Source organism: Anabas testudineus, chromosome 8 (assembly GCF_900324465.2).
Source record: "Anabas testudineus chromosome 8, fAnaTes1.2, whole genome shotgun sequence".
NCBI lineage: Eukaryota > Metazoa > Chordata > Actinopteri > Anabantiformes > Anabantidae > Anabas > Anabas testudineus.
The window spans coordinates 2745101-2759304 of record NC_046617.1 but is presented as its reverse complement, the minus strand read 5'-3'; the positions used below and the strand labels follow the sequence as shown (position 1 = coordinate 2759304).

General features: G+C 40.2%; 2 protein-coding genes across 3 annotated transcripts; both read left to right on the top strand.

Moving 5' to 3' along the window:
- Positions 1-2692: 2692 nt before the first annotated feature.
- On the top strand, positions 2693-10860 carry LOC113153478 (scavenger receptor cysteine-rich type 1 protein M130-like). Of its 2 annotated transcripts, none has more exons than XM_026347135.1 (6): positions 2693-2757; positions 6350-6385; positions 6473-6787; positions 7640-7960; positions 9000-9128; positions 9237-10860. In XM_026347135.1, the coding sequence occupies exons 1-6, from the start codon at positions 2718-2720 to the stop codon at positions 9887-9889; spliced, it is 1494 nt and encodes a 497-aa protein (XP_026202920.1). In that variant the 5' UTR covers positions 2693-2717; the 3' UTR covers positions 9890-10860. The 2 variants fall into 2 exon arrangements, with proteins under 2 accessions (XP_026202920.1, XP_026202912.1); XM_026347127.1 differs by having other exon boundaries at positions 9000-9134.
- A 937-nt stretch (positions 10861-11797) lies between these two features.
- On the top strand, positions 11798-13481 carry hspb9 (heat shock protein, alpha-crystallin-related, 9). The gene is made up of 2 exons (XM_026358193.2): positions 11798-12291; positions 12437-13481. The coding sequence occupies exons 1-2, from the start codon at positions 12068-12070 to the stop codon at positions 12894-12896; spliced, it is 684 nt and encodes a 227-aa protein (XP_026213978.1). The 5' UTR covers positions 11798-12067; the 3' UTR covers positions 12897-13481.
- Positions 13482-14204: the final 723 nt, after the last annotated feature.

Here is a 14204-nt window from a genome sequence, read left to right as displayed (position 1 = left end):
TAGCCTTTTTGGATGTTGCTGTAGGCTTTGTCCAGTGTGTTTGCACTCCTTGTTGCACATTTAATGTGCTGATCAAATTTGGGGATTACTGACCTTAAAACAGCATGATTGAAGTCTCCAGCAATGATGTGCACTGCGTCAGGATGAGTTCTGCTGGCTGCTTATTGCATTCTGCAGCACATCCATAGCTACGCTAGCATTAGCATCCGGTGGTATGTATTCCGCAATTATCATGACGACGGTAAACTCGCGGGGAATGTATGCATGGTCTGCATTTAACAATCAAATATTCCACATCTTGGGAACAGTAGCTGTCTACAGTCGTTGCATTTCTGGACCAGTTGTCATTGATGTAGTCGGATAACCCCTCTCCTCTGCTCTTACCGGAGTCACCGTTCCTGTCGTGGCGGTAGACCACTAGCTCAATAGCCAGCAACTACACTGCACTGCAGCCTGCTCTGATGTGGTTTAGGCAGCAGTTGCTGATTTGCTCCAGACTGGTCCAGAGTGGACTTCTCTCCTGTATCTCAGTCAGTTCCATTAATGCTACTTGTGCCACCATAGTGGACCAGTTCCTAACACCGTACTTGTTACTCAGCTTAAAGTGTGTCCACATTCACTGCAGTGAGTGAGAGGGATGTCAGGGTCCCAAGCTGAGATATAGACTATACAGTATATTTCCACATGTTAGCACCATTAATTACAGTAAATTATTACAGATATCTCACATTTGCAAAAACCAATATATATATATATATATATATATATATATATATATATATATATATATATATATATATATATATATATATATATAGTAACAAAAGTGAAAACCAAATACCTATCTAGCCAACAGATATCTAGATGTCTGGGTCCAGCAAGTAGTATATCGTTATGTTTCTTGTATCATTTTCTTTTCTAGAAATGTTTTGTCTTGTGTTATGTCATCGCTGTAGCATCAAGATCCCAAAAGAGTTCATCCCATTTAATTATTAATTTATATAATATATAAATTGTTGAGAAACAACATCTGAAATAGAAAAATCCACGTCTTTCCTGCCAAGGAGTAGGGGGGGTGGAGGTTAGGCCCGTCCTTTTTTAACTTTAGGATATTATACTACTATACTTATAGGGAACAATAACATATTTCACAAATCTTTATCTATTTGGAGGAATAATAATTTACTATCAGGAGGAAAAACCTTTCATTCAGGCAATGAAATGATTTCGAAGTATTCGTCAAACTTAATGGAAAGGATTTTTTTATTATCTTTTGTGTCACACAGTTTAACATTGAGCATTAAGCATTCTTTGTTTTTCTATCTTAGACTCAGATGAAACAGGCCAATGATCTGGAAGATCACCCATTTCTTACTTGGTTCTTGGTGACACCAAAATAAAATGTGTCCTTTTTGTATAATAACTTTATTTTATACTTTAAAGTTTTAATCTCTGAAATAAAAGAATGGGAAAAATCTAGGTCCTGTGTTCTATATCTATGTCCAAGAAACCTTGACTAGGACATAGTTTGGTCCAATAGTGACAGGACATCACATAATCCCAATCACCAGTTTATACATTTTAAGTTCTGTCATGGTGCCTTAGTGACATGCCAAGTTGAGATATCAGATGAAGCTGTGTACATATGTGAACTGTACATTCTGACCACCTGGTACTCTAGCAACTCTAAGTCACATTGTGTGATCATGTTTGGAAACTTTTATACAGACATTATCATCTTTAACCAGCATTGATCCAGACTCTTACTCTCATAATCCATATAAATAAGATATGTCTGGCATGTTGGCTGCAAAGAAACTGGTGGTCCAAGCTTGGCTAGAAAATCTTACACTGAAACACTGGATTTACACTCGTCTTAAGATAATATTCCACAAACTGTCAGATGCATCCATGTTTTAATGTTCCTGGGAATTGATGCTGTTGGCTACTACATATGTTAAAAATCTCAATAAAAATTTTACCAAAATAAATAAATAGCAACAACAAAGCACACAGTTGTGTTATTGAAGTGTAACACATCATATAGTCCACAATAATACCAGTATCAATTTTTACATGTTAATAAAAATGTCATTTTACAATATAAATAATATGGCAAAGACCAACATGTGTGCATAGTGTGTGAGAGTGAGAGCAGCATGTACGGGAGAGTGAATGTGGGAGAGATTACAAAGTAATGTCAAGTTGTTTTTAAATTTAGTCTTTGCTTAAAGTCTGAGTGAAAATGAAACTAACACACAAGTGTGTCATTAAACTATAATTGGCATCAACAAAAATAAACTAAAATAAAGCGTGCACATACACTTAATTCCCTGAATATTTGAGAAAGCTGCTTTCTCTGAGTAACCTGGTCACTTATGTATCAGTCAAAGTCAGTAACTCACTGGAACAGAAGGATGGAAAATATCTTTTAGTTTTCACTAATGAATTCTGCTGCTGATCAAAACGTTTTATACCATAAGATGTAACTATGGAAAATAAAAGTAATAAATGTCTCTGTCCTTGGGAGCAGTGTGTGTGTGTGTGTGTGTGCGTGTGTGTGTGTTAGAGAAAAAAAGCTGCAAAAGAGGAAGTGTGGCAGGAAGCCCAACGAGTATGAACTGTGTCTGTAGACCACAGTTAAATTTCTTTGGTTTTATTTTTACTTCTGTTTAGTCAGTAATAGATGAAACTGAGGAGCTTCTGTCTGAATCAAGATGAGAAGTCGACAGAGAAACCTTCACTTTTTCACCATGGGTAAGACATATTTTCCAATTTAATTCTTGTTCTTTTTCACTTGCAGCACACGTTATACATAAATTCAATTCAATTCAATTCAATTTTATTTGTAGAGCGCTTTTTACAATTGACATTGTCACAAAGCAGCTTTACAGAACCAAAGAACAGTACATGAACAGTGAATGTGTAAGAATTATAATAATCAGATTGTCCCTGATGAGCAAGCCGAGGGCGACAGTGGCAAGGAAAAACTCCCTGAGAAGGCAACAGGAAGAAACCTTGAGAGGAACCAGACTCAACAGGGAACCCATCCTCATATGGGTGATTACATGCTGTGTAGGCAGCAGTCCAGTATAACAGTTAATGTCTTTAAGTTAATGTGGAGTCCAGTTAGTTATTGCAGGCAGACTTGTTCCATTCCTTGACTATCGAGCGTTGAGTCGAGACCTCTGAGAAACAGCTGCCGACGTCCGCCGAGGCCAGGACCGACATCATAGTAGCTTGTGACCAATCCAGTCTCCAAACGCATCCCATAGGGCAAACGGTGGATCCAGGCGACGAGATCTCCAGCCAGAAGTTGGGCATCAGGACGAGTCAGACAGGTCCAGAGGGCAAAGGGTGGAATGACGTGTAGCTCGACAGAGAGACAGGAAGAGGGAAAAGAGAGAGGGAGAGGGAAAGAGAGAGAAGAGGAGAGATTGCAGTTAGTTGTATTCACAGTCAGATAAAGTTTGAGGTGAATGTATATTTAGAATAGTGCAGCAGGGACTCCGGCAGGACTAATTATGACAGCCTAACTAAAAGGGTGGGCCAGAAGGAAACACAGACATCAGGGCTCCCTGGGATATAGAGCAACCGAACACTTCACCATCAACAAACCTGAGTGATCAGTGAGAGTTGGGAAGACAGCATCTAAACATACCAGTTCACGATAATGCTCTACGTCCATGAGTCCTTCCCAAATCTATTTACAAAATGCTTGACTAAATAGGTAGGTTTTCAGCCTAGACTTAAACACTGAGACTGTGTCTGAGTCCCGAATGCTATTTGGAAGGCTATTCCATAACTTTGGGGCTTTGTAAGAAAAGGCTCTGCCCCCAGCTGTAGTTTTTATGATACGAGGCACTTACAGGTAGCCAGCATCCTCTGATCGAAGTAGGCGTGGTGGATCATAAGACACTAGCAGTTCACTTAGATAATGCGGCGCAAGACCATTTAATGCTTTAAATGTCAAAAGTAGTATTTTAAAATCAATGCGAAATTTCACGGGGAGCCAATGAAGTGTAGATAAGATAGGCGTGATGTGCTCGTATCTTCTGGTTCTAGTGAGGACTCTCGCTGCTGCATTTTGAACTAACTGAAGCTTGTTTATGCACCTGGTTGAACAGCCAGACAGTAAGGCATTACAGTAGTCCAACCTAGAGGTGATGAAAGCATGGACTCATTTTGCAGCGTTGTTTAGTGACAAAATATTCCTTATCTTGGCAATATTTCTGAGGTGAAAGAAAGCTGTCCTGGTGATATTATCTACATGAGCTTCAAATGAAAGACTGGAATCTAGAATCACACCAAGGTCTTTTACTGTTGCACTAGATGTAACAGAAAGGCCATCCAGAGTTACGGTGTGGTCTAACATCTTGCTTCTAGCTGCAGATGATCCTATAACTAGTACTTCTGTCTTATCAGGATTTAGCAGAAGGAAGTTAATTAGCATCCAGTCTCGTATATCCTTTACACATTGCTCAACTTTATTAAGCTGTTTGATCTCATTTGGTTTGATGAAACATATAACTGTGTGACGTCAGCATAACAATGAAAGTTAATACCATGCTTACGGATAATGTTGCCCAGAGGAAGCATGTAGAGGGAAAAAAGCAGGGGGCCTAAAACTGAACCCTGTGGAACACCAAACTCCACTGGAGAGCATGTGGAGTAATCGCCATTTAGATCTACATACTGATAACGATCAGTCAAATAGGACCTAAGCCAGGAGAGGGCCGTTCCCTTAATTCCAACAACATTTTCTAGTCTGTGAAGGAGAATACTATGGTCAATGGTGTCAAAAGCTGCACTGAGGTCGAGTAGCACAAGCATAGAGACACTACCCTGATCAGAGGCCAATAGGAGGTCATTTACTACTTTAACAAGTGCCGTCTCTGTGCTGTGATGAGGCCTAAATCCTGACTGATAGAGTTCGTGTATGTTATTTCTATGAAGATACGAGGATAGCTGCCCAGCTACTATCTTTTCGAGAATCTTTGAGATAAAGGGGAGGTTTGATATCGGCCTGTAATTGGACAGCTGACAAGGGTCGAGATCAGGTTTCTTGATTAGCGGTTTAATAACTGCTAATTTAAAACACTTTGGGACATACCCACAGCTGAGTGAGGAATTTATGATTGTCAGCAGGGGTTCTATTATTTCTGGCACTATCTGTTTTAGAAAGTGTGTTGGTGTAGGGTCTAATGTACAGGTTGAAGATTTTGCAGAAGAGATGAGTGAAATTAGTTCATTCTCTTCAAGGGGAGTAAAGTATTCTAGGTACTGATCTGCTGAGGTTAGCTCGTCACCTGCGTCAACTAAATTGTCTGGTTTTAAAGCTTGAATTTTATGCCTTATATTTACAATTTTGTTATTGAAAAAGTTCATGAAGTCCTCACTACTGCACAACGTTGTTGTGGAGATATCTGCAGTGGTCTTCTTTCTAGTTAATTTGGCTACTGTATTAAATAAAAATCTAGGGTTATTTTTGTTGTTTTCTATGAGAGTGGAGAGATAAGTTGATCTAGCTGCACTAAGAGCTTTTTTGTAGTTCAGGATGCTCTCCTTCCACGCTATCTGAAATACTAACAATTTAGTTTGGCGCCATTTACGTTCTAACATTCGAGCTGTCTGTTTTAAGACGCGCGTGTCATCGTTATACCAAGGAGCAAGTTTCTTATCTCTGATGACTTTTCTTTTAACTGGAGCTACATTATCTAAGGTATAACGGAATGACGACTCTAGATATTCAGTCGCCTGGTCTAGTTCTGTGGTGTCAGACGGTGATCCAATCAAAGTTGATAACTCTGGAAGATTACTGATAAAGCTCTGTGCGGTAGTTGATGTAAATGTACGTTTAATGCGATAGGGCGGCGCTGAGTATACATTATTAATATGACACACTGTAGTTGAAACAAGATAGTGGTCTGAGATAACTTCAGACAGTGGGAGCGTAAGTAAATTTCTTATTCTTAAACCGAAGGATATTATTAAATCTAACATGTGACCCGCTTTATGAGTGGGTCCTACTACACACTGATCTACTCCTAGCGAGTCCAATATGGACATAAATGCTGTTCTCAGTGGGTCTTCTGGATTCTCAAAGTGAATATTAAAATCTCCAGCAATTAACGCTTTGTCTACAGAAACAACTAGGTTAGAAAGGAAATCTGCAAATTCACAAAGAAATTCAGAGTAGGGCCCTGGGGGTCTGTAAATGATAATTAGCGAGAAAGAGTTCTGTAGTCGTGAGTTTCCACTAAAATTTAATCAAGGACCTGAAAACCAGAGGAACTGTTTCAGCACTATTTAAATTAGAAAAAGTAACGAACTATTTATTCTCTTATAGTGTCTTTTCTCTTGATGCCATCTTCTCCTGCTGCAGGTCAGTTTATTCTAATGTGTCAAACATAAGATTTCTTAAGTAAAGCTTAATATAAAATTATTACTTGTTATATTTTGTGCCCTGCAGGTGTTCAGATAAGATTATCTGGATCTGGATCTACTCAGTGTTCTGGAAGAGTTGAAATCTATCACAACAACATCTGGGGAACAGTTTGTGATGACAGCTGGGACTTAAATGATACCATGGTGGTTTGCAGAGAGTTGAACTGTGGTACAGCACTGGATGCTACTCAGTCGGCCCAGTTTGGTGAAGGAACTGGACAAATCTGGCTTGATGATGTGGCCTGTTCAGGAAATGAATGGTCTCTAACTGAGTGTCAGCACAATGGATTTGGGAACAACAACTGTGGACACAGTGAGGATGCAGGTGTGATCTGTTCAGGTGCAAAGAACTTACTTTTTTGTTTATTTTGTAATATTGTGTTTTAACAGAATGAACAAAAGTTCCTTCAAATAGTGTTCAGGCTGTTTTTTACAGGTTAGTAGTAAAATTAGTTAGTAAAATTCATGTTAAACTAGAAATGGCCCATTAGTGTGAATCTGAGTGGGACTGGTTGTCTGTCTCTGTATGCCAGCTGTGTCATAGACTGGGTGTCCAGGGGTACCCTGTCTTTGCTGTCTCTGACAGCTGGTATTGGTTCCAGCACTCCCACAACCCTTCAAGAGGAAAAGTGGTTATGATAACAGATGGAGAGAGAGATGTTAAAGTAAAAACACTGTTAAATAAGTCCTTCACAGAAAATCTATATTTAAAATATAAAATACTGACAGCCTGTAGTTTTAAAAGATGAAATGGTTAATACATTCAGCACATAGAGTTAAAGGTGAGGTTTAAAGGAAGAAGCCTTGTGATTGTCAGATAATTGTCATATGCCACTTATAATCCATGACAGTTGTTCAAGTGGTTATCTCATCAACCCATGCTCTGAAAAACTAAGTAAGTACAACAACCAAAGTGAATGCTTTAATGCTTTATTAAGGCTCCTTGTGTTGCTGTAGCAAGTGAAGTTTCCCCTACATCATTAAAGTCATATTAAACAGTTCAGCCCTCTATTCTCAAAGATCTCTCAGAATTGCCTTTGGCTGCAGCAGAGAGCTGTTTCCAGTGATGTTCTCACAATTCCCATGTAACACAGTTTGTCTAAACAAACAACCATCAACTGTCAAGTTGTCAATGTTGTTTCACTTGTCTGTATGTATTTTACCCACTTGTTGTCTTTCTCTTTTCACCTAGTACACCTGCAGACTCCCAGCATCTCCCTGACATCTCCTGATGGAGGACTGGTCCTGAGTCCTGAGGCTGCACAGGTCACCAGGGGTTCCAGCTTCGTCATCACCTGCTCCATTAACTCCAGTTATCCTGACAGCCGTTTCTTTCTCATCTCCTCTGGCTCCAGCGTCACCAGCAAGTCAGCAGTCGACCACTCAGCTTCCTTTAACTTCCCTGTAGCTGAGTATAAACACCAGGGCAACTACAGCTGTGTGTATGAAGTCACACTGTCTACCTGGAAATTCAATTCCACTGAGACTGAATCCATTAGTGTCATCATAAAATGTGAGTAGACTGGAGACTTTAATTGAAACATTTTTACATTTTAGAAATAAGAACTAAATTTAATATAGATAATTAAATAATGGATTTCAGACATGGTTTCTCTGTTTATTCTGCCTTTACAGAAAGTTAGCTTTATTACATGGAGACAGTAAGAGGGAGAAAGAAACAGAGAAAACAGAGTGAGGGAGCATGAAAACAGAAATAGAAACAGAAACCTAATTTATATGATGTGTTTTTCACTGTGGTTTCTACACTTAAATAAAAAAAAGACACAACTTGAAGTTAAGGGATTAATGAAGGTGTTTTTTTTATGAAAATGTAAATTTGAAAGTGTTGGATTCAAAGGAGTCAAACTGATTCTGAATTCCTGTCTCAAAATGACAATAATTCATCACAGTTCCATATTGTAAGTGCTGTTTTACCATGCTTTCTGTTTAATCCTTTACAAGTAGAGCTTGTCATTAAAACAGAATTTACATTCCTGCAAATATGATGACTCACAACTGTTAAAGTGGGTCTGCTTGTTTTGGAATCACAGTTCAAAATTATAGTATGTGTGCACAAATTTGTAAAATGCAAGTAAAAGCAATGTAATAAACAATTCCCATTGTGCATTGGAGTAGAAGTATAGCATGAAATGAAAGAACCCATGTTAAACTACCTCCCCAGTTGGAGTATATTTTCAAATAATCTATCCACTAGTTTAAAATGTAAACATCTGCATATGATGTCCGTTGTGATGACTTTCCCATTGGCTACTGCCTACTGTTATTAAAGATTAACTCAGACCAGTTCCAGTTTAGTTTTGTTCTTGGTTTCGCAACCAAAACCAGCCAACGTCAGTTGGTCATCTGATTTTATACCCACAATTTGGTGGAGAGAGCAAGTTGGAGCTGAGCTAAATGCTAATGTGCTTCAACACTGCAGTGTTCTACTACTGCTCTTGAAACTCCACTAATATAAATCACTTGTTTTGAAAGAGTGAGTCTGACACTTGACAACCACACACACACTAAATCTTTTTCTTTTTTCCTCCCAGTGCCTTTGTTGCTGCTGGTCACTTCAGTAGCTGTGGGAGCTCTCTTGCTGGCACTGCTGGTCTTGCTGGTGGTCTGCCTGGTCTGCAGGAGAAGACGACGAGCAAAGAAGCCTGCAACACTCATCTGTAGTCAGTGTCTGTGCTCAACAGGATATTTTGCCATGTCAAATATAGACTTTCATCTAAGTTCTATTCATTCATATGTTTTAATTTGTTTTCTTTATGCTTGTGTTTCAGTGGCTGTTACTGATAATGATGATGATGATCAGGATTATGTGAATGTTGATCAAATGGACACCAAGAAGAAAGTCAAAGAGAACGTAGGTAAAGTGGAAGAAGAAGAAAATGATGACTATGAGAATCCAGAAAGTGATGAAGATCATGATTATGAGGAAGTTGGTCCTGATGAGAGTAACACAGAGGACAAGAAGATCTGCTTCAGTGTCAAAGACTGCAGAGATGATGAGAAGACACTCAAAGAGGAATCAGTTAGAGTGGAAGAAGAGGAAAGTGATGACTATGAGAATCCAGAAAGTGATGAAGATCATGATTATGAGGAAGCTGGTCCTGCTGAAAATAACACAGAGGACAAGAAGATCTGCTTCAGTGTTAAAGACTGCAGAGATGATGAGAAGACACTCAAAGAGAAAGTAGGTAAAGCTGAAGAAGAGGAAAGTGATGACTATGAGAATCCAGAAAGTGATGAAGATCATGATTATGACGAAGCTGGTCCTGCTGAAAATAACACAGAGGCCAAGGAGGTCTACAGAGACAGTGAGGTGGTAGATGATAATGAAGAAAGTGAAACCAGTGATGACGAAGACGACTATGTCAATGTAAACGTGCCATTATGTGAACAAACAAATGTGAATATCTACAGAGAAAACTAGGGTATTTATCCAAACTTCTACTGGTCATATTGATGTGTTAATAACCACCCAGTTAAATTGGAATCATTAAAAAAACAATATATAATAATAATAATAATAATAATAATAAATAAACAATACTCTGCTTTGAAACACTGGGTTATAGGCTGGTACGTATGAGTATGACTTTCCAAGACAAATCACCAACCACTGCAATACAATAGATATGAAGTTGAAACCAGCGTGGTTTAAAGAGATGTGGTGGTTTGGTTTAGATTTTATCATCTGGAAAACTACAATTCAGGTGAAATAATAATGTAACATGGTCTGAGCCACATTCATGAAACTCACCAACAATCCTTTAGCATTTAGCAGACGCTTGTATCCAGAATGCTTTACAAGAGAGATCAGAACAAGCAAATCTAAATCAGGGAGACAACTCATCAGAGACTTATGTCAGTGTTGTTTTTATTTGTATTTATGTTGAGCAATATTTTCAGTCTTGGGTTGTAAAATCATTTGGAATCTGAATTTATTTAAATAAATTGTACAATACGATGTTTTTTGAAAATATTATACTTCATTAAACATTTTTTAAAGGATTAATTGTGAAGCTTCACATTTTTTCTGCACACACACACACATGCACACATAAATACGCATGCATAACCTAGATAAAGCATGGCCATGACTTAAACCAGATGATCTCATCCCATCGTAAATTATGACCAGACTGAGCCGGCTAGTGTAATAATAACCCAGTAATTTAAAGCGGAGCAGAAAGCAGCCATCTTGAATCTTCCTTTCTATTTCTGTCACCGACGTCTCCTGGTTCACTGACACGCTTCTCTATTTTTGCAATAAGCCTTAAGACGACTTAATACTGAATCATCCTTATCTTCAGACATGATGACGTCCTAATGCACTGACCAGATGTTTAAACACAGAAAAACTACTGTATATAATATTTTTACATGATGAATTGTATCTGTTTTGTCCCTGCACACCGTCAAAAACAAAAGTAGGAAATGAGGCTGCTGTCTTCAGCCAATCACATGTGAGCCTGTTCACTGAACCAATGATTTGAAGGCAGTTGGACAACATGACGCCAGCAGCCAAAGATAGACGTGACACACACTCCGTTTAATCTTACCACACATACACACTTTGACAGGCACCAGGAAATGTAGGCACTCTGAGCTCATCCCCCTTAGAAGCAGTGACGAAGCCTCGTAACCTGAAGACAGGCTGTGTTTACACTGCTGGTCTACATGTTCAGTGACGAACAGCTGCTGAAGTCTCACACATCACGTTTATATCTGTTTGAGAAAAAATGTGCATATAAACAATAAAAAGGCAGCTCTGTGAACCATAACAAGACATCACTGATGACTAATACACTTTTCTAGCTTAGTTTAGTTACAGTACTTATTTTGTTGAATACTATGGCTTTGGAAGACAAAACCATATTTAATGGACTAGTCTGACATTTAGAGAAAAGCTGATTCACTGTCTTTCTGAAAGTTACAGGACAACTTCACATTTATACTCTGATATCTTCATTTTTAGCAAACGCATAAAAGCAACATTTATAACTTTCTAACCAGAGTTTGTTATAGTACATTTTTAATGAGTCTATTTAGTGACTCAGAAGACAGCCATTAAAAAACCTGACTTCAACACTGTGAACAGACTGGCTCACACTCGCTGGAGGTGCTGTTTACTGAGTAGAAATATATGTATAATAAAAATAATGCCATTAGATGTTCTCATGCTGCAGTGGACTAAAAGCATACGTGCTTTAGAAATCTGCCTTTGAGAGTCACATTAGGAATAAACAGGACACTTATATCTGCTGTGTTAACAGGCACCCACACACACACACACCCACACACACACACACACACACACACACGGATGTGACCGTGAGCTGTCTTTAGCCTTTTGATGAGTTGCAGGGCATTCCTGACCTCGCTGACACACACTAACAAACAGCAGTGAGCTTATGCGTTGTAAATAGCTCGGTGGGAGGGTCAGCTGGGGCATATAAAGCTCAGAAGTCCTGTGTGATGTGCAGAACTAACAAGAAGAAGACACTCAGGAAGTTTTCAGTCCTCACTCTTCACTGGAGACTGAAGACATAAATCCTAAACAGAGGGAGACTCTTATAAGCAGTAGTGTTTGTCTTCAAACGCTGACATGATGTCCCAGCACGCTGCCCTGTCCAGCCTGTTCGCTGATGACCCTTTCTTCGGTCAGGAGAGGCTGCTGTGGCCACTCCATCACAAGGCCCTGTCCTCACTGCAGCAAGACTTCTTCAACCGCAGGGCCAAGCTGACCGACAGCCTCCTGAGGGAGCTCCACGACGGGCACCCCATGCTTAGACTTAATCAGCTGCCCTTCGTTTCTTCCTCTTTGGCAAGGTATGTACAGGAACTTTGTCTCAGTGGCAGTTAGACCTGTTTGGTTAGGGTGTTTCCTAAACCTATAGCTGCTTTGCTCTGGTCTGAGTCACTGGATGAGCTGGTGGACTTGATGGATTCTGATCCAGATTCTGATTCTCTTCAGGCTGACTGATGATAACGAGCAGCAGAGACAGACTCCCAGCGCAGAGCTGTACAAGGAAGCCCATCCTACAGAAAACAACAGCGACCTCCTGGTAACGCTAGACGTTCGTGGTTATGCTCCCAGTGACATCACAGTGAAACTAGAAGGGCGGAGCCTGGCGGTGGTGGCCATGAAGCAGGCCGCAGCAGAAGAGAGCCAGTCCAGCTCCTCCTCCTCCTCCTGCGCCGCCTTCTCCTCCACGGCTTCGTCTCAGATGGGATTCGTCCAGAAGATCAACCTGCCCGATCACCTGGACCTATCAGGGCTGTCTTGTTCCCTGATGGACGATGGACAGCTGCGCATCCACGCCCCTGTGGCCAAGCAGCCAATCAGTGACAAGTGTGAGGTGCCTATTCGGTTCAGGACATCTCTGGAATTTCCTGTTACCAAGGACGAGACAGAGGAGCAACACACAGACTAATACACACACTCCACAGACACTGTCTGAATGAAAATGCACACTTAATAAATGAAAGCATATGTTTACACACACACAACACACACACACACACACACACACACAGGCAAACGCTTCCACTAAAAGACTGTTTAAAATGAGTAAAGTTTACATTTGCTGAACAAAAGAAGCATTTCTTTTATAAAAATGTGTAATTTGTATCTAAGTGTTGTCGTGTAAGGGATTTATTAAAGAAATAAAAAACTTCTGTTATGGGCTTCTGTGAGCACAAGATGGTGCCAGCAGCCAGTTTTCACCGGGCTCTGAGAAGGAGCACAGGTGGAGGGGGGGGTGGGTACTGCATGTGAGAGGAAGAAAAGGAGAAGAGCGTTACGCTTTCTTCCCCTCAGGCGGCTGAATTAGTAACTTTCAAAGGTTCCAGTGACATCTGATTTCCTGGGGAGATGTTATTTGGAGCAGGTGACAAACAATATGAGCAGTTTAATGTTTAATGGATGCTCCTGCAGTGAGGGTGTCACGACAGTGGGGAGAAGAAAGGGAAGGTGGATGGAATTTAGTTTGTGGGAAAAACCTGAATAAAATATAAAATAATCAACATCTGCATCTTTGTTGAATCTGTATTTATTCAGAGAATTTTCTACTGGCTTCTTTTGTCAACTGTCTCCTGGTGGAAACTGGTGGAACTGATTCCACTGTCCCTACATATGGAGGCATTGTCATCCTAGAAGAGACCATTCATTTCCATCAGGATAGGAATGATTAAACGATTGAACGATTAAAGGACTGAGGACAGCAAAATAAACCAGTAGACTGACTGTAGCCACAGGCTGTAACCACTGTGTGTGCACTGGCTGTGGGGATGGGTGCAGGTCAGGTCTGCTCTGTCCCGTTATATCATTAAACCTTCTTATTAAAATGTGTCCATTATTGCCTGAAGAGAGCCTTGAGCATAATCATCTAGATATGTCATCAGTGTGTGTGTGTGTGTGTGTGTGTGTGTGACTGGTTAGTGCAGTGTTGGTGTAAGCTGGAGTACAGGTGCCGTCGTCACGGTGAAGGGATTTATTGAATAAATAAAAAACTACTTCTGTTATGGGCTTCTGTGAGCACAAGATGGTGCCAGCAGCCAGTTTTCACCGGGCTCTGAGAAGGAGCACAGGTGGAGGGGGGGGGGCTACTGCGTGTGAGAGGAAGAAAAGGAGAAGAGCGTTACGCTTGCCTCCCCTCAGGCGGCTGAATTAGTAGCTCTGAAAGGTTTCAGTGACGTCTGATTTCTTGGGGAGAAGTTATTTGGCATACTGCATAATGATC